Genomic DNA, 19,679 nt, shown 5'->3' with positions numbered 1-19,679 from the left:
TTAGGAGGTGTGGCCTTGTTGGAGTAGGTGTGTCTCTAGAGGTGGACTCTGAGATTTCAAAAATCCACACAAGGTCTTCTCTCTCTGTCTCTCTCTCTCTCTCTCTCTCACCTCCCTTCCCTCTCACCTCCCTCCTCTCTCTCTTTCTCTCTCACTCCTTTGTCTCTCTCTGTCTCTCTCCTTTCTCTGTGTCTCTGTCTCTCCCTGTCTCTCTCTCCTCTTTCCCTCTGCTGCCTGGGATATAAAGCTCCCAGCTACTGCTCCAATGCCACGACTGTCTGCTTCCCACCATGATGACCAAGGACTAGCCCTCTAAAACTATAAGCAAGCCCCCAGCTAAATATTTTCATTTATAAGAGTTATCTTGTTCATCGTGTCCATTTACAACCAAAGAACAGTAACGAAGACACCTAGGGACCACTAAACCTTGGCTTCCTCAGTTTTATCATAAAAGAGGGATTGCTCCTTCCAGAAAACTCAGAACCAGAATGTCCAGGGACTGAATCATAGCCTAGTTTGATAATGGCACTCTCTCCAACATCAAAAGTCCTAGGGCTGAGTTCACAGTTGGGGTCTTTCAGAAATACAGGTTCCAAATGTAGTCAAGACTGGGAATAAAAAATACTTTTCCCAGTCTCCCTTGCAGCATGGTGTGTCTGTGTGACCAAATTCCAGCTGATGAAGAGTAGAGCTGACAGCTGTGGACCATGGGAACAAGTGTGTCCTTCACTCCACTCTACCTCCTCACTGTAGGACCAAGCTCACTGCAGCCACCCAGCATATGGGGGATGGGGAAGAGCAGGAGAGGAGGATTCTGAGCCCCAGTGTCTTATTCAAACAAAGCACAGCCAGTATAGGAGAGACAAAGAAAACTGTCACACCAAGATCACTGTATTTGGTCTTTTTAAAACAGCCTGACTTATATTCTGTCTGGTATAGAGTATTGTAGCAAGTCCATGAGGACCCATGGTTGTAGCCAATGAAGAAAGTCCAAGGTGGCCTTTGAAGAGAAAGAGGCAAAGGCTCACAGAGGAAAGCTTCACAGAGAAAAGTGGGCAACATGGCTGACTCAGTCTCAGAGCTCTGGAGGCAGCAGGTTGACCTCCAATTCACCTCTTCATCCATTTTTCTTAGGAGCAAGAGGCTTGGAAGGCAGGTCACAGAAAGTCGGATGCTTCCGTGCTGCGGGTACAGAGGTAGGCAGGACACTTTTCACAGCACCTGAGTTGTCAGACAGTGGCTACTACCTCCTCCCGAGGACAGGTAAGTCATCCATCAGCTCAGGTCACAAGGTGACCTTCCATGGGTGGCTGCATCCAGTGCTAGGAGCTTCCCATAAAGAAAACCTGGGTCACAGAAGGCCCCACTCTGACTTGTGGTGCTAGGAAGAGATCATCTGCGGAAGAGGGATACACTAGGGGAGGGAAAGTGACCTCCCGCTCCTGCCTAGGTGACAGGCAGACTTGAGGAAGAAAGACTTCAAACCAGACTGGGGGGGGGGGGATCAGAAAAATGTGCCTTGAGAATGCTACCCATACCACCAAGTCACGTGCCCAGCAAACACATAGCTACTCCGAGCCTCAGCCAGAAAGGCTCTCCCATTCCTCAAAGAGACCTGGGCTCCTGTGCTTCTCTCCCAACCACCCCTGGTCCCGGTGCTGCCCTGTAAATGGGAATGCTGTCCAGATGCTGGATGGACACTGTTACACTTACTCATGCTCATATATGTCAAGTGGATACCTGCATGGTATCTTTATGGGTGGCCATCTCTGCTGAATTCTCGTTCACATTCATCTTATGAGAGTGTCTCTTTCTGCAGGGGCAAGAGCAGACTCAGTAAGAGTCCCCTCCCTGCGGCTTCCCAGCCTCCCCTGCGGCTTCCCAGCCTCCCCGGCTGCACAGAGCGGAACAGTCCTGTACAGAGCGGAGCATCTTGTTTGTCCCCCACCCCCCACCCGCCTCTTTCTTCAGCACGGAGTACATACAAGCAAAGGAAAACTATTGCAAGATAAACCATAGAGGTGATTTAGGGAGGGGATACCAAAATCTGGAGAGGGCAAGGTAGGGAATTTGAGGGCTCTGATTTCTGTAGGGGAGAATTTCCCTGAAAAGATTTGGGGGAGAATCTGATGAGCAGAATGCAGTATTCCAGTCCCCCCGGTCCTGAACCCACCTCCAGGTGTGCCAGGCTCCTAGGCCCATCAGCAGGCACAGGAAGCCCACCAGAAATCCCAGGACCCAGAGCAGCTGTTGGAATAGCTGTAGCCGGTGCAGCTGGAATGGTTGTAGCCGGTATGAGGCTGCGACATAAGAAGAAGCTGAAGGAGAGCTCTAGGCTTTAGGTCCCTCCCCCCACTCCCTCCCAAGATGACTATAGTAGAACTGATTGACTTTCATGTCATCTTCAAGCCCTGAGCAAGGAGCCCCAAGCCCTTGGGGAGCCCTTGGACTAGACAAACATGCCATCTGGTGGCAGAAGGGATCTGAGAAGGACGTGAGCATCTTTGTGCTGAGTGATTCCAGGGGCTAGTAGAGCCATTCTCCTCACCTCTGGTCCCAAAGTAGGCCGAGGCTGAGGCTGAGCCCAGGATATTGGAGGCAGTGCACACATACTCCCCCTGATTGCTGGGTCCGAATTCCTCTATGTCCAGTCTCAAAGCATTAGGAGAGGCAGAGATGTGGGTGCGTGGCTGGGTAGAAATACTCCGGGGTTGGTTGGAGGCTACTAGTTGACTGTCCAGGTGGAGGGTGAGGCTGGCCAGGGGCTCACTGTCCACTCGACAGTCAAGGATGCCCTGGAGCCCACCCTGAGGCTCCACAAACACTGTCAGAGTGGGTGTCTTGGGAGGATCTGTGGGGAGGAAGAATGTGGTCACTGGAAAAATCCACTACAGCTCCCTCTCGGCTGGGACTGCTGTGCTTCATGAGATAGTGGAGCACATTTCCTCACTCCTGAGGCAGAAGTGACATTATGGGGGTGGGATGGGGAGGTGCCTTAGTCAGTAAAGGAGTTGGTGCATAAACGTGAGTGTGATCTGAATTTGATTCCCAGCATTCAAGTAAAAATCTAGAATCCTAGCACTGTGGAAGCAGACAGGAGGATCCCTAGAGCTCTGCGGACATCCAAGCTTGCTGAATTGGTCCACTGAGAGACCCCCATCTCAAAAGATGGGGTGGAGAGTGATAAGTATAATGTCCTCTGGCCTCCATGTGCACATGCACAAACAGGCACATGCACGCACAGAGCACACACACATACACAGAATATGCAAACACATTTTTACAGTGGCATTGTGGGACTTTGGTGTAATATGTTGGGTTCCAATATGTAACATGAAAAATTAAAAACCCAGAGACTGGTATTGGAGTTCAAGCTTCAAGCTGAAGATCAGAAAAGCAAAGCAGCCAGGCTACTAGCTCTTACCTCTCTCTACCTCAGGCTGAAAGGGCTGTCCTGTCCTCAGGGTGGCTGGAGAATAAATCTCCCCACCAGACCTCAGACTGCAATCCTGTCTCCACCAAGCCCAAGACTGCAGTCCCAGCTGCTGCCTCTTCCTTTTATACCTCTCAAATCCTGGGATTAAAGGCGTGTGACTCCAAGTGCTGAGATCACCTTTGTGTGAGCTGTTTCTCTTTAGGACTGGATCAATTTTGTGTAAATCAATGTGGCCTTGAACTCACAGAGATCCATCTGCTTCTCTCTTGAGCCCTGGGATTAAAGGTGTGCGCCACCACAGCCTGGCTCCATAGCTAGGTAGCATGGCTGCTGGGATTAAAGGCGTGTATCACCATTGCCTGACCTCTATGGCTTGTGACTAGCTTTGTTTTCTGAACTCTTAGGCAAGCTTTAATAAGTCATAAATAATATATCACCACACTTTGGAACTAGATCTCAAGATGTTTTCTGATTCCGGAAACAACCATATGGAAAGCTCAGGCCAGCCTGCTGGCCATGTATGGCCTATCTGCAGTCACCAGATGAGGCCATCTTAAACTATTAAGTCTCAGCAGAGCCACTAGACAACTGCAGCCAGGAGACCAGAACTTCCCATCTGAGCCCTGCCCAAATTTCTAACTCATAGAATTGTGAATTTGAGATAACTTGTTACCAAACAGTAACTGATTGATACAGCTTGGGATCAAATGAAGAATGGAGTGGGAGAACCAAGGCTAATGATGGCCTATTGTGCACCAAGCATTCAGCTTGCTTTATCTTCTGTATTCATCCCAAGAAGACAGGATGAATGTACCCTCCATTTCAAAGGCGGGAACGAAAGTGTAGATGCACAACATACAATGAGCCAGCGGGAATGCTAGTATTTTAAGACCCCATACCTATGGAGCTCTTGCTCTAGCGGAGGGAAAGACCTGCTACAGACCAATGAGAGACCAGTCGGAGGTGGGGGTCATACTCACAGAGGACACGGAGCATGACAGGGGCAGAGGTTGTGGTCCCAGTGGGCAGTTCAGCCCTGCAGTGGTACAGTCCAGCCTGAGCTCGGGCCACATGAGTGAAGGAGAGCATGGGTGTAGGATCTGTCTGTAATGGATGGCGATTCCAGAACCATGTGATGGTAGAGTTGCCCGAGGGTTTGGAGCCACCAGGGAGGTGGCAGCTTAGGTTCAGGGCTGTGCCCTCTGGCACATCCAAGCCTGGTTCAGCCGCCACATGTATATCTGTGGTACATGACAGGTAAATGGTCAGGGATCAGTACATTGTAGGGCGATCTCCATCTATCTTGGGCTCAAGGCCCTCCATGGTAGAGGTTTGTCCCTCCTTGGACTGATCATGAAAACAGCCTGATTATATCTGCGTTCTGAGGCCCTCATACAGGGCTGTGGCTCCAGCATCAGGGAAGGGATTCCCAAAGGTGGCCTTCTCTCCTGCTCCCACCCCAGGCTTCCTCAGGGAAGGGTGCGTGAGGCCAGGATATGTCTCCTCCCACTCCTTCCATAAGGCATTAATAACCTCCCTGACTCTGATGGTAGGGCTGGGTCATCGCCTTGGGATAGTCTACGCCGTCATTGAAAACCGTGCCCCCTCCAGCAGATTGGTCTTCCCAGGGGTAGAGCAGTCTATATTCCTTCGGGACAGCAGGTTCTCACATGGGATCCAGCCCCACAACATAAGAATCCCAAGCCTTCACCCCCTCCTCATCCCATCCCACTCACCAGTCTCCCTTGGGAGCTTCTGGGTGGTACTGATGGAGCCCAGTGCATTTCGGGCTGTACAAACGTAAGTGTTGTCATCGCCTCCAGTCATGCTTTGCATTTGCAGTCGAAGAGCATTTCGGGCTACCTGGATGTGACCTATCCCTGATGCAGAGCTGTGGAGCTCATGGCTGGCAGCTAGCACCTTGCCATTGTGGGCTAGGACCAGCTCAGCAGGTGGTTCGCTGTCCACAGTGCACTGTATCACAACCATGAGCCTGGTCCTTGAGTCCTGAAAGGAAGACAGGACAGCATTCCGAGGAGCATCTAGAGGTAGGGCGGGGCACAGATGGAGAGTCCTTCAGGCAGGGTTCCTAGGACCATACTGTCCCCATCTTCATCACTAATGTCCTCTTTTCCCCACGTGCCCATTTCTAGACCCTCTGTAGTGCTATGCCCACCCTAACCAAGTGCTGGAAGCTCCCTCTGCCACCCTCACCCTGGAAAGCCACAGCCCAGGAGCCCCTGCTCACAGAGAACTTGCAGGGTGGCGGGTCGGGAGCTGCGTGTGCCCTGATTATCATGCACCTGGCAAAAGTAGGCACCGGCATGAGCCCGTGTAGTCACCAGAAACTGGAGTGAGGAAGCTGGCCCTTCCTGAAGCCAATGGCCATTGTGAAACCAGGCATAGAGGGTGGGAGGGAGGGCAGCGGGGTCCTCGCAGGTCACTGTGACAGGCTTCCCCTCAGGCACAGTAGCAGAGGGGTCCATCATCACTCGTACACCTGAACCAGGGATCCAGGATCAGCTTGGCCCAGCTGGACACTACAGGCAGGTCTCTTCCCTGCAGCCTTGGTCTGACCCTGTTTCACCTTCTAGCCGAAGCTCCAGGGATGTGTTGGCCTTTCCCAATGGGCTGTGTGCAGAGCAGCTGTAGAGACCCTCATCACTAGGCCTTGGGTCCCGAAGCTCTAGGCGCAGGGTGTTGGGGACAGAGGCTTCAGCCGAAGAAGCTAGAAGGTGGCCACCACGGCTGAGAGCTAACTGGGCAGGTGGGCGACTATCCACAGTACACAGTACCAGGACCAGCCCTCTGCCCTGGGTCTCTAGGAGGTAGGTCAACCGCAGGCTTCGGGGAGCATCTGTAGAGATCCGGGAGGCATATGGAGTTCAGAAGCAGACTTGAAAAGGCCAGTTTGCAGGTAGCAGGAGGGTTCCCCACCATCCAGTCAGGGCCTCTGCTCCAGTCCCCATCTTCCCCAACTCTTAAGGTCCCTTGTCCATCCAGTGCTCTGCAGCTGGCTAGTAGTTGGGTTCTTAGACCGCACACAAGGGAGTTCTCCCATGCCCTGATCCCTGTGAGTTTCTGTCACTCTTTCCTCCACTGCCCACACCCAGCCACACTCACAGAGGACATCCAGGGTGACAGGTCTGGAGAGATGAGGTGCCTGGCCAGGGAGCCCCACACCACAGCGGTAGGAGGTAGCATCTATGTCTGTGACCTTGGGCAGGGAGATGGAACGGGCACCAAGGAGTCGTTGCCCACCCTTGTACCATGTGTAGCTGAGTGGGGCCTGCTCGGTGGTCCATACCAGGCAGGTCAGGTTCACCTGCTGCCCCTCCTGCACGGTGGCATTGGGCCATGCCATCACACGAACAGCTGGGGAAAGGAGGACGTCATAAGTGAGGGCCTTAGACCTGTGTGAAACAAGCCATTGTCTCCACGTGGGCCAGTCAGCTCTGCTACAGAGACGCTCCAGGCTCCCCAGGAACACTCTTGCTAAAGGAGTTCATAGGTTGAACCTGGAGGTCCTGAGCAGAGTTCTTCAAAGCCCAGACAGTCCCGAGCCCCTCCCTGGCCCTAGCTCATGGCAAATGGGTGAAAAGTGCTCCCTGTGCAGCGGTGGTGTCTCTTGAAATGCCTTTCCTGGTTAGCTTTATGCACTGGGCACCTCGTTTTTTAAACAAAGCCTTTCTTGTACCCTAAGTCCAGAAACCACACCCCTAATTAGCATACGGCTGGGCTTGTGCTTATGCTCCTAGGCTAGAATCTCATGCATCTCTTCTCTTCCACACTGACCCTGAGCATCGAAGTCAGCCGTGGCAGAGGCCTGACCCAGTGTGTTGGTGGCCTCACAGGTGTAGGTGCCATCATCCTCCAGCCCTGCAGAGTGGATCTCCAGCCGCAATTCGTTGGGGCTCACAATCACATGCAGCCGGGGATTACTGCTCGCCAGTTCCTCTGGGCCTTGTAGGGTAGAAGCCACTAGACGGTTCCGGTGAAACAGCCGTAGCTGAGCTGGAGGGTCACTGAGTACATTGCACACCAGGAGGCCGAATCGTGCAGAGCCTGTGCTTAGCAGGGCGCTGAGTGTGGCCTGGCGTGGGGTGTCTACATCAGACGAGGAGGGTTAGGTTGTGGCTAGGGTGTTCCTCACACAAGTTTTGTTGTGGGACACCTCCCCTCCCCAACATGAGTGAGAAAGAGCCTTACAGGATACATGGAGGCTGACAGGGGCAGCCAGGCTGGCAGTAGCTGTGTCTGGAGCCTGAGCTTGACAATGGTAGGCACCAGCTTGCCTCAGACTTATGGCTGCAATGCGGAGTGTGGATGAGGTTGACTCCTGGAGGGGCCGGCCATCCTGATACCACTGATATGAGGTCCCCTCTGGGATCCCCGAGGGCACCTGGCAGCTCAGAACCACAGCCTGGCCCTCCTGGAGCTCAGGTGATGGTAAAACCTGGACCCAGGCTCCTGCAAGGAGAAAATGGGGTAGATGAGGGCTTGCCACCTTCCCTCACATTGTTTGATACTGTTGGTGTCTCCAGAAGAAGTGAAGAAGCCCAGCCCCATGTCTACAGCTGCCAGGAACGTCCTCAGTTCTGTGCCTCAGTCTCCCCTCCTCCCCTCTTGCCTGAATCTGCCTTATCCTGGCCCTCTCTTCTTACCACCTGGAGTATAGGTTTCTGGGTTTGGTTTGGTTTGGAATTTGATGGCTGGTCTCTTGGTTTGGGTTTTTTGAGACAGTCTTACTCTGTAGCACCAGGTTGACTTAGAACTCACGATGTAGCCCAGGCTGGCCTTGAATTTATGACAGTCTCTTGCTTCAGCCTCCTGAGGGCTGGGACTAACTGTGCAACACTTGAAGTTTGGGTTTTGTTCCGGCAATGGTTCTCACCTGTGGCAGGTGAACCTCTGCAGACTGGAGCTTACATACTCTATAGCCAGCAGCACCGGGCACAGCACCTCCATGTGCCAGCCCTAAGAAAGGATGGCTTGACCAAAAACACTGCCAGGGGAGAGCTGGCTCACGGTGTAAACTGGACTCAGTGTGAGTAGCCTAGGGTTTGAAGGGAAGGTTGACACAGATGTTTCTTCCACCCTTCTTTGGCCAAGTCCTTCACTCAGGATGTAGGTCATGGCAGCCCAGACAGTGGGGAGTGGACATAGAGGAATCAGGGGTCAGGCATTGAGGAGGAGGGACAACTGGAGCAGGGACAGAAGCTACGACCAGAACTAAACTAGCCCACAGTCGACAGGGCTGCCATTCATGCTCCTTCAAGATGCTCCCACAATCCTCAGTCTCTCTGCCTAAGAAATGGATGTAATAAATTAGGAAAGACATACAGAGCCAAAGTAAGTGTCCCAAACTGTTACTGCTTCACACTCTGAGAGAAGTGTGTGTCTCTTTGGCCCTGGCCGTATGGATACTACCTTTCTTCTTTTCTGGTGCATTTGCCTACACAGATTTTTATATTGTTTTGTTGAGCTGTATGTACCCCAGGCTGACTTTGAACTCGCTATCTCTTTGCCTCTGCCTCTTGAAATGCCTGACTTACAGGTGTGTGCCACCATGGATGCATGTTCTAGGAGACTGTCTATAGAGAATATATATGCATGTATGTATACATATATAATATATGAGTATACGTTGCACATGTATGTATATACATATGTGAATAAAGAAGATGACTATATTATTTGTAAGAATAGGTGTATATATATACATATATATATATGTATAACATGCATTACTGGATTTTATATGAGAATGTTTGAATGAAACAAAACTACATTATGAAATAAGTTGCGTTAGAAAATTCTCTAGCCAGCTGGACACGGTAGCTCACATCTGTAATCTTAGCCCTAAGAAAGCTGAGGCAGGAGCCTGAGGCTGGCAGGGATACATAGTAAGTTTGGAGATTCCCTGTCTCAAAAGAACAGGGTGGGGGCATCTGCAACTGAAGCCAAGCCACCTGCTCAGCGGCCTCTGCTTCCTTGTGGGCACTGCGGTTAGTGCAGTGGAAATAGTGGGAGCTAAGGGGGAACTTGTGAAGACTGCAAACTGCACGTTTGCATGGAACCCACGGCAGTGTCCAGCCGGAACAGTTCCAGATCTCAGGGTCTATCTACCCTAGTGTCAGAGGGCTGACACTTACCTCTGACCTGGAAGAAGAGCGAACTGTTGGCTGATCCAAGAACATTTCTGGCCTCACAGTGGTAGCTTCCTGAGTCCTCAAGACCTAGTTCTCGAACCTCTAGCTGCAGGGAGTTGGCTGTGGCCTTTGCCTGGATCCTGCCATGGGATGGACGCTGGGGTTCCAAGTTGGTGGCCAGGAGATGCTCCCCACGGAATAGAGACAGGTGAGCCAGGGGACGGCTGTCCACAGTGCAGATGAACACAGCCATGTGGCCCTGCCCCACATCCAGGAGGGCTGACAGCTTTGGAGGGTCTGGGGCATCTGCATGAACCAGGGTGAGGATGGCTACTCAGGCTACTCTAGCCAATCTCACTACATTCTAGCTGCTACACTGCGTCCAGTCCTCTTTTACATATTCTGTAGACCCATCTGGTCATTCCAGGTTGGCATTTATCTCCCTAGGTCCCAACCCGTGGCCCCATCCCCAGGTCCCTCTGCTTCTAGGCTCCTCCACCCTTCAGGTCCCTCCATCCTCTTGGTCCACTAACACACATACCCCGACCCCTCTGCCCTCCAAGCTGTGATGCCCTTAGCCATCACCCACACAGCACACTTAGGACCACAGGAGCCGAGAGCTGAGTCCCATCCTCCGTGAGGAGGCGGCAGGCATAGATGGCAGCATCGGTCCTGGCCACGGGCTGCAGCTTTATAGTCTCCAGTGGTCCCTCGGTCCACAGCACTCCATTCCGGAACCAGGAGAAGTTGGCAGGGCTGACAGCAGCTTCCTGGCTCACATTGCAAGTTAGGTTGGCCTCTGTGCCCTCACGCAGCATGTCTGACGGTGTGATGACCAGGACAGTAGCTGGAGGATGGGCAGCATGGGCTCACTACAGCAGGCCTCTCTCTGATTAGCCTCACTTAAAGCCCACCCTGGCCCAGGCTCATGTTTCAGACTTTGAGCAGGGAAGGATGGAGAGGAAAGCCAATAAGATGTGGGGTTGTGAAGGGACATGGAAAAAGGATGCAGGGCAAGGTAGCCCCACTGTACTTTCTCAGGGGTGAGCCTTGAAGTCCCAGGATGGCCCCTCTCCCTTGATGTGGAGTGAGGGACATTGAAGCTGCCTCTGCTCCCTCCCATTTTGTGGACAGAGGTCATTTTGCCTGGCCAGTTTGTTCAATGCAAGGGGTAGTCTGGGCTCAGGTCATAGCTCCCCCAGCCTTTCTCTCCTCCTCACCCTTAGCGTCGAAGGTGGCTGAGGCAGAGGAGTTGCCCAGTGTGTTGCTAGCCTCACACAGGTACATGCCCTCGTCCTCTAACACTGGGTTCTGGATCTCCACGCGCAGTGAGTTGGAAGCTCTGCTGACCTTAGTGCGTGGGCAGCAGCACCCACCCCTTGATGGCAGAGAAGTGGCCACAACATGGCCTTTGTGGAGCAGCTGAAGCTGGGCTGGGGGGTCGCTGTCTACATGGCACAAGAGGAGGCCACGCCTTCCAGTCCCAACACCAGAGGCGTCCAAATCCAGCCTGGCAGTGAACGTGGGCTTTCTTGGGGGATCTACGGGGAGCAAGAGCATTAGGCACTCGTTTCATGCCCCAGGTCCACGTCAGCCTGGCTAGGCTCCAAGAAGCACCCTGAGCAACCACAAACAGCTGTGTAGGGTGGGCATAGCTGTGCCCCTCATCCTAAACTGTGCCTCGCCGCAGGACTGAGGCTTTCCAGAAGGGCTGCCATTTTCCACCCAGGATCAAGGTATTGTATTATCAGCCACCTCGCATGTCCCATCTGCCTCTGAAGCACAGTGTCCCCAGAGCGGTCCCCAGGAGGGTCACTAACCAGTGCCTCAAAGTTCGTGCCACCTTCATCCCTAGCCCAGATCCCGGCACACTAGATAATACTTAAAATGGCCTCTCTAGCTTTGTTGTTGTTTTTGCAGTTTTGATGGTTAATACTGTCAACTTGGAGGCTCTAGAATCATCTAGAAGATGAATCTAGGGGCATTCCTGCGGAGTTCCTGGGGTGAATTAATTGAGGTGGTATGACCCACCCTAAAGGTGGACAGCATCATTCCATGAGCTAGCGTCCCGGCCTGAATTAAAAAGAGAAAGTGAGGTGAGCATCAACCTTGTCTCTCTGTGTTTCCTGACTCCTGACTCCCACCGCCTTGATGAGCCGCACTCCCAGGTTGAGAGCCAATGCAAACCCTAAGTTCACTAAGTGGCTCTAGCGATGAACACAGGGTCTCATACATGCTAGGCAAGTGATTACAAAATGGTCATGGTCTAGAGATTCCTCCAAACACATGGTCAAAAGACAGCTAGCAGACCAGGCTACCACATAATCCCACTCAGGCACCAGAAAACCCATGAACACACCCGCTGGGGGAGGCCCTCAAGTATGACCCTTGTATCATCAGCCCCTAGGGCTCATATGGAGCATCACCCTCGGGGGACACAGAGGAGCTTGGTCAGTCTGTGGGGTACATGCACATCTTTTGAAGTGTGATATCTGAGGGCATGACATGCTGGGATCTGGAGCCATGTTCAACTTAGGAGCCAAGACTGGGCCTGGAGAGCAGGACATGGGGAGTTGAAAAGGAGAGCTGCCTCCTTCCCCCAACTTCCACCCTAGGTTGATAGGTTCATTGTGGCAAGGCATATGGCTGCTCCCTGTTGTGGACCCCAGGGTCAGGAGGATATGGAAGGGGGTGGCTGGTGGTCCCAATGGGATGATCCCACACAGTGGCCAATGGCCAACTTACAGAACACAGTGAGGACAGCAGGCAGGGAGGGGCCGCTGGTGCTGGGGCCAGACTGTGTTCTACAGTAGTATGAGCCAGCATCAGTGCTGGAAGCTGCAGGAAACAGGAGGCTGCTGCTGGATCCCTCGGAAAGTAGTGCTCCATTCAGGTACCAGGAGAAGCGAGTGTCGGGTGCTGGGCTCAGGCCACTCCTGCAGCTCAGAGTCACTGCCTGCCCTTCTACAACCTGTGCTGAAGGGCTGATGAGGAGTCGGGCCACTGGAGAGGAGACAAAAAATAGGCTTGGGTAGGTAGTGAGGGCCCTGACCCTCTGCCCCCTGCTACAGGAAGCCCTCTGGATTGCTCCTTTCTTCACATGCCTATTTGGGCATTGTGGCCTTGAATGCCAATTCGGATGAACACGAAGCCCAGGTTAGATCATATCTGGCTTATATCGCCTGGCTTGAGGGCTGGGGATGTAGCTCAGTTGGTAGAGGGCTTGCCTAGCATGCCTGAGACCAGGGCTTAGTCCTCAGCACTACATATCCAGACATGGTGGGAAAAAAGGAAAGCTTGATGGATTAGCTATGTCTCCCAGGGCTTCGGAAGGCAGAACAAAGTGTGCTCTATCCTAGCTCCCACATTTAATGTCTAGCAAAGACTCTACCCCCAAAACTTAAGAAATTAAAAAAGAATGGATGCCTATAAAGGACCCTGTAAGTACAGAGTCACAGATGTGGGAGAGAAATAATTTGATGCACTACATTTCATTTCCCTTTTTTCCCTCTCCCAGAAATCTCTAAGGTTGGAGTGACTATATAACCCAGGTCTTCTGTGGGACCTAGTCAGAGAGTTTGGTTTCCTTGGCTGAGTCCTTCGGACTGCTCAGAAAAAGAGGCCTCCTCCTCGAATACCCTCCACTGGAGCCCCCTGCCGCAATGCCCACATTACCATTAGCATGGAAGTCCAGGCTGGAAGTTGCATTTCCGAGGGAGTTGGTGGCTGAACATGTGTACTCCCCACTGTCCTCTGGCTGCAAGTCTCGGATCTCTAGGCGCAGGGAGTTGGGGGCAGAGGATGTGCTGAATCGAGGGTTGAAGTCATTTTCTCCAGAGCTGGAGGCCAGCATGAGGCCTCTGTGTGACAACACCAGTGTGGCCAGGGGCTCACTGACTACAGAGCAATGGAGGATGCCCACAAGCCCAGCTTGTGTCTCCAGGAAGGTAGTCAGCACTGGAGCAAGGGGTGGGTCTGTGTGGAAGCAAGAGGCTTGTCATCCTCAGACAGGTCACTTCCTGGATCCCCTGCTTTCGCCTATGCATTCCCTTTGCCCCATGAGCCCTGGCGCAGGCTCCTCTTGAGCATTTGCTGAATACACTTTAGCCTCTGGATGGGCAAATTGCTCTGTTAGCCAGGCTAGCCCTCATGTCCACACTGCAAATGGAGCTCAGGGCCCCAAATTAGATTCTCGATTTGTAACCAGGCTGATCCCGAATTAGTGATCCTCCTGCCTCAGCCTCCCCGGTATGAGATTACAGTGGTGAACCACCGTGCCTGAACAGCAGTTCGTTTTAAAGATGAGAAACTGCAACAGTCCAGGCGGTGGGCAGCACTTTTACCAAGTGATCAAAGGGACCATTAGCAGCACAGGACAAACTGGCCCTGAGCATCTCCTAATGAGATGATCCAAGGCAGACTCTAAATACAAACTGGGGTGTAGCCTTCAAGGAGGACAGGGAAAGATTAAGGACTGCCCATAGTCTGGAATCAGCACCACATTTCCTGGTGTGATTCTTGTGTGAGTTATGTACAGGGTGATCTTGGGAGAGGCACACTGACCCTACACTTGCAACTACTGGCACGTACATACAGACAATCGTCCACTTACAATTGCTCTACTCGGGATTTTTCACCTTTATGGTGGTGTGAAAATCAATATAAACTGTACTTTGAACGTTGGTCTTTGTCTAAGCTGTCAAATTACAGTATGGCCATCTCTCATGCTACTGGATGGTCAGCCATATACAGTACCTAGCCTAGAAGAGACACTGGCACTCCAGTGTATTGTGCTATTAGCAGGCTTTGGATGCAGGCATTCAGTGACTTCACAGACTAGTTGGCACTTTATTGTGAAGTAGGCATGTGTTAGCTAGTTTCACCTAAATGTAGCTAACAGGAGGCTGATGCATGCATGTTTGACGCTGACTGAGCCAAACTCCTGCATTCAGTGACAGGATCTCACTATGTAGCCCTGGCTAACCCGGAACTCACAGATACCCCACTAACCTCTGCATACTGAGTTCTGGGGTTAAAGGTGTGAGAAAATTTCTTTGTGGTACAGCCCCATTATAATTCTAAATGCACCTGTAGGAAGGTATGCAAGTAATATGTATGCATGTGTACAGGTGTGTACAGAATGAGTAATGATATATGTATATGCAACTGTGTACACATGTACGTGTGTGGAATAAACAATATAACCCAGATTTGCGTGCAGAGACAGGGTCCAGTGCCTGCAACATGATGGCAACAGGAAAAGGCTCCAGACTAAAGGTATATGAAGATTCTTTGAATGTTTCCTACAACTCTTCATAAGGTTGAACTTATTTCTAAGTAAAACCTGTAAACATAGGAGGAGACAGAGTCTGGGAGGGTCAGCATTGTATAGGGGTACAGAGCTGGGCATGCATTTAACCCCATCTGGCTGCATAGTCCACACCTGGGCCAAGGGTCTTGAAGATGCTATGCCAGGGACCCCAACTTTCTTGTAGAGACTCCACCCACCCTTTTGCCCTACTCTGGTGATATCTGCTGCCCCACATACTGGCCACTTACATCTGACCACCAAACTCACTGGGCCGGAGCGCTCACTGCCCTGGGTGTTTTGCACCTCACAGAAATAGAAGCCGGTATTGGCCCTGGTGACTGCAGGCAGGTGCAAGGTGGGGGAGTGGGCATCTTCCAGAAGAATGTGGTTCTTGTACCAGTTGTAGTGGAGCTCCTGGGGTGCCTCCTTGGGAATGCTACAGAGCAGCGTCACTGTCTCATTTTCCAGGATGGGCCCTGCTGGGTTCATTTTGACCTCAACCACTGCAAGATTAGCATAGGACACACCCTTCAAGTTCTGGATAATTGTCAGCTTCAGTCTCTACATGTTATAGTGAGCCTCACCCCCACCCTGGAGTCATCTGATTCTCTTTATGCCATTTCCCAGGGCCCTCCTGACTTGTCCCCTGTAAGAAGGTAGGCAAGCCTCTGGTGCTGTCCCACCAGGACCACCAGGTCCCCTCAGCTTTCAAGTTAGATCCAGCCTCATCCAGGACTTACTGAAAACATGGAGGCTGACTGGGGGTGACACCATAGAGCCCATATTATTTGTTGCTTGACAGGTATAGACCCCAGAATCATTCCAGGCTGCTGAAGACAGTTGCAGCACATGTCCATTGGCTGCAAGGCTCACTCCATCCTTGACCCACTGCACAGAGCTGATGGCAGGGTAGCTACTGTTCACTTGGCAGGTGAGTGTGACTAGATCCCCTGGAAGGATGTTCTTTCCTGCAGAGCTGACGAGGATCTCCACACCTTTGGGGGCATCTGCAAAGTATGATGGGATGTCGGGTACAGTTCATGAGGATGGCAGGGTGTTTGGTACACTTCTTTCAAAAGACCTGAAACCCAGTGTCAATCTCTCCTCCTCTGCTCCTGGTGCATTCTTATGAGGCTTTGCCAATGAGCTCTGAGAATGTGGTCTTGGCCTATGTGTAGCTCTCAATGGCTATCAACAGCCAACATGTTATAATACTGTCCACATTCTGTGTGAATGAGTTACATAGATAAGGTCATGAGCACTCTACTTGCCTTGGTGGTTTGCAGTAGCTATTGGAAAGGGGACTAGCCATGTCATGGCAGGAGGACAAAGAAGAAAACGTTAGCTCTCGGAAAAATTTATAAGCAGGGGACTAAGAATACTAATAATCCCTACCCTGTGCATGAGAATGTGGTGTGTGTGTGTGTGTGTGTGTGTGTGTGTGATCACATTTATGGGGTGCACACATACAGAAGCCAGAGGTCAACATTGGCTGCTGTTGTTTCTTCAGGAAGAGTCTTTCATTGACCTGGAACTTGCCCAACAGGTTAGGCTGTCTGGCCAGCAAGCCCCAGAGATCCACGTGTCTCTGTCTCCCCGACACTGGGATTATAATAAGCATGGCCTGTTAGGGCTCAGCAGTCTCTCTCCATTGGCCTTGCCTGGAGGCCTGCATGCACCTAAGTGCCGCAGGAACAAAGGGTCTGTTCCTAGGGACTAGGCAAGCTGGTGTTTTTGTAAGGGAGCCACAGAAATGGTGTTCAGTCACAAGGGTGTGACACACTCACGCTGTACTTGGAGGAAAAACTCTTTCTCACTGCTGAGCGTGGCCAGTGAGAACTGACAGCGCAGCGTCCGGCCATGGTCCTGCCAGGATAAGACCGTATGTAGGGTCTCCTGGTGACTGACGCCAGTGGGCTCGAGGCTGTAGTGACTGAAGATGACAGAATGAGTAGGGTCATGGCCTTCCCACTTCAGGCTGGTCTTCTCCTGTAGGCACACGTAGGGTGTAGAGCAGTTGAAGTTCGCCTCCAAGCCCTCATGCAGCTCCTTCGGGGCAGTAAGAGTGGGAGCGCTGGGGTCCTCTGGAAACAAACACAGGAATTGTCAGGGCTAGCCTTCATCTCTGCCCCAAAAACTCCAACTAGAGGGTGAGCCCTTGTCAGGGGGACCTCAAGGAAAGGAAAAATCTTAAGTCAATCATTCCGCAGTGTCACAGAGGGAAACAGTGTAAGGCCAAGACCAGAGCATGAGCTGAGGCTGAAGGCCTGGGTAAGGTCCAGGCTAAAGGATAGGGAGGCAGCAGTAGCCTGGGGGTCCCTGACAGTGGCCGGCCCTCAGCCTCCTCACTTGTCACAGTGACCTTGGTGCCTCTGACATCTGACCAGCGGTTGACATCGCTGATCTCGAAGCGGAAGTTGTAGGTGCCGGAGTCCTCAAGCTGTAGGTCTTTGAGCATCAGGTTGCACACCTTGTGGTCCATGTTTCCCATCAGCTCGGCCCGGCCCCTGAAGCGCTCCCCCACCAGGCTGAGGTCCCCCGAATGGCTCACCACCTGCCGTTTGCCTGAGTAGTCATAGTACCAGATGGCCGTGATGCCATCAGGAACCTCTACATTGGCAGGGAAGCTGAAGATGCAAGGAATGAGCAGGCAAGACCCCTTCAAGCCCTGCACATCCTTGGGACTGGAGACACCCCATGTGCTCTGGCCTGGAGGTGGGTAGGAGAAGGACAGAGGAGAGGGTGATATGGGCCTGAGTGTGCTTCAGAGCCCTATCACCTGCCCAAGAAAGGGTGCTCCAGACAGGCCCCAAATCCTATCTTGTTCCTACAGTGCTCCCTTAGCAAGGCCCTCTGGGTGCCCCGGGGACGGATGTGCTCAGACACATCTGACCTAGGCACAGGCTGGCTGCTCTACTGGGTCCTCCAGAATTTACCTAGTGAGAAGACGGAGGCCATCAGCAGTAGTGAGAGCAGAGCACACATGGCCAGTCCTCAGCCGAGCTCGGATGCCTAAGAGAGCAGGAAGACAGGCTGGGTGGGCACACAAGGCTCTTAGGGGCGCCCTGGGGGCACTTTGGCCCCAGAGCCTGCGGGGTTATCTCACCTGCTGTGTTGGCCAGCCCAACCGGGAGGCAGGGTTCCTAAGAACTGCTGGGGCAGCCACCAACAGGAAACCAGAAGCCTGTGTTCCTGGCTCAGGGTGTGATTAGAAATGCCCTCACTTGGTGGCATGTCCCAGAAAGTCTTCTGTGTTCCTTGGCTCCACCCCTTGAGACGGACGCAGCCTCGAGGCAGATGGACAGTTGTATCTTTCTTTACTTCTCCTCTGCCCCTCCCTGTTACCCAGACCAAGAGTCTGGGGTCCAGAGGCCCAGGGACTCACTCCAGCTCACCTAGTAAGCACGGTGGGCTTATTTAAGATTTGTCTACTGGCCCTAACCTTACCAGCTATAAGTCAGAATGTATCTGACTGAACTTCCTGAGGTTGCTTGCTTGTTTGTAGACGCTGTTCTCAAACTCACAGAACCCTCCTTCAGCCTCCTGATAAATTTTGGCTTTGAGCAGTCATTCTTTTCAAAAACCTCTGTGGCATCTCATTGCCCATGAGAGTTGAAGGACCTCCATTTCTTACCTCACATGCCCCTCCCCCCTGTCCCTGCACTTCATAGACTGACTCTGGGCTCAGGCTTGCCTTCTCTCTGGCTCCCTAGTTGCCCAGCTCAACCCCCATCATAAATGCTCTTTGCTTGCAGAACTCTTACTCAGCCTTCAGGGTGCTGCACAAATCTGTAACTTCCCCTCTGGAGTGAGCCCCTTTGGCAACAGCAGGGGAGTCTCTGTTTTCCTTCTTCTTGGCTTTCACCCATTTATTCAGACCTAGGCCTGAGGACTTGTGTCCAAGCTGTGGAGAGCCCCAGACCCACAGAGTCTTCTCAGTGATTGGGACAGGAGTGTATGGTCCTTGAAATTCAGAGACTGGCTAGAGAGATGACAAAGAAACTTTTGTGTGTTAGGTGGCACAAGGGTCCTGCACAACACATGTTCACACCCACAAATATGAGTTAAGAGCCTTCTGTATACCACACACAAGAAGTAAGTCCTGTGCCGAAGAGGGAAGAAACAGTGGTTAGGAACTCCACAGGCATCACACATAGGAGTCCAAGAAACATCTAGAAGAAAACCCAGGTGTGGTGATCTCTGTGGCTTTGAATTGGGCCATGCTTTCCTGAATTAGAAGCTAGACACTGTGGTATGCTTTGTAATCCTAGCATTCAGGGAGCTGTGGCAGGAGGATGGTGAGTTTGAGGCCAGTGTGGGAAATATAGTAAGGCCCTGTCTCAGAAAAGAAAATGGGACATAGGTCAGACGGTAAACTGGCTGGTTTTGTACCCTGCTAGAGTTCCTGTCCTGACCTCCTTTGGTGATGAACAGCAATATGGAAGTGTAAGCTGAATAAAGCCTTTTCTCCCCAACTTGCTTTTTGGTCATGGTGTTTTGTTGCAGCAATAGATGGAGTTGATTCTGTGTGTGTCAAAGACACTGTGCAGAGAAATGAAGAAAAGACAGCCAGAGAATGAGAGAAAATACTTGAGACTTACTTATTTGGTTTAACATCCAGAACATGTAGAGAACTCTGGAAGCAACATAGCCTCCTCCAAAATAAAACAACCCAATTAGGAAAATGGACAAAGGACTTTGAATAGACACTTTTCACTGAAGACACACCTGTGGCCAACGAACAAATCAAACAAACAAACAAAGAAAACACAGAAAGACC

General features: G+C 52.0%; 1 protein-coding gene across 4 annotated transcripts; it reads right to left on the bottom strand.

The window, feature by feature from the left end:
• Positions 1-886: 886 nt before the first annotated feature.
• On the bottom strand, positions 887-18,120 carry Siglec1 (sialic acid binding Ig like lectin 1). 4 transcript variants are annotated; one of them, XM_051183362.1, is made up of 22 exons: positions 18,006-18,120; positions 17,836-17,911; positions 17,249-17,608; positions 16,687-16,983; positions 15,640-15,906; positions 15,148-15,402; positions 13,264-13,563; positions 12,334-12,591; positions 10,809-11,129; positions 10,178-10,435; positions 9,592-9,894; positions 7,646-7,906; positions 7,232-7,543; positions 6,560-6,811; positions 6,024-6,293; positions 5,685-5,936; positions 5,173-5,478; positions 4,417-4,677; positions 2,549-2,851; positions 2,174-2,300; positions 1,714-1,813; positions 887-1,396 (listed from the first exon to the last, which is right to left on the bottom strand). In XM_051183362.1, exons 2-21 carry the CDS (start codon positions 17,882-17,884, stop codon positions 1,729-1,731), a joined length of 5,097 nt encoding a protein of 1,698 aa, XP_051039319.1. In that variant the 5' UTR covers positions 17,885-17,911; positions 18,006-18,120; the 3' UTR covers positions 887-1,396; positions 1,714-1,728. The 4 variants fall into 4 exon arrangements, with proteins under 4 accessions (XP_051039319.1, XP_051039318.1, XP_051039317.1 ...); XM_051183361.1 differs by having other exon boundaries at positions 1,741-1,813; XM_051183360.1 differs by having other exon boundaries at positions 887-1,329; positions 1,741-1,813.
• Positions 18,121-19,679: the final 1,559 nt, after the last annotated feature.

The sequence above is a fragment of the Phodopus roborovskii genome, unplaced genomic scaffold (assembly GCF_943737965.1).
Source record: "Phodopus roborovskii unplaced genomic scaffold, PHOROB, whole genome shotgun sequence".
In the NCBI taxonomy this organism is placed as follows: domain Eukaryota; kingdom Metazoa; phylum Chordata; class Mammalia; order Rodentia; family Cricetidae; genus Phodopus; species Phodopus roborovskii.
Note: the sequence above shows the minus strand (reverse complement) of the source record. Positions and strands in the feature narration are given on the sequence as shown.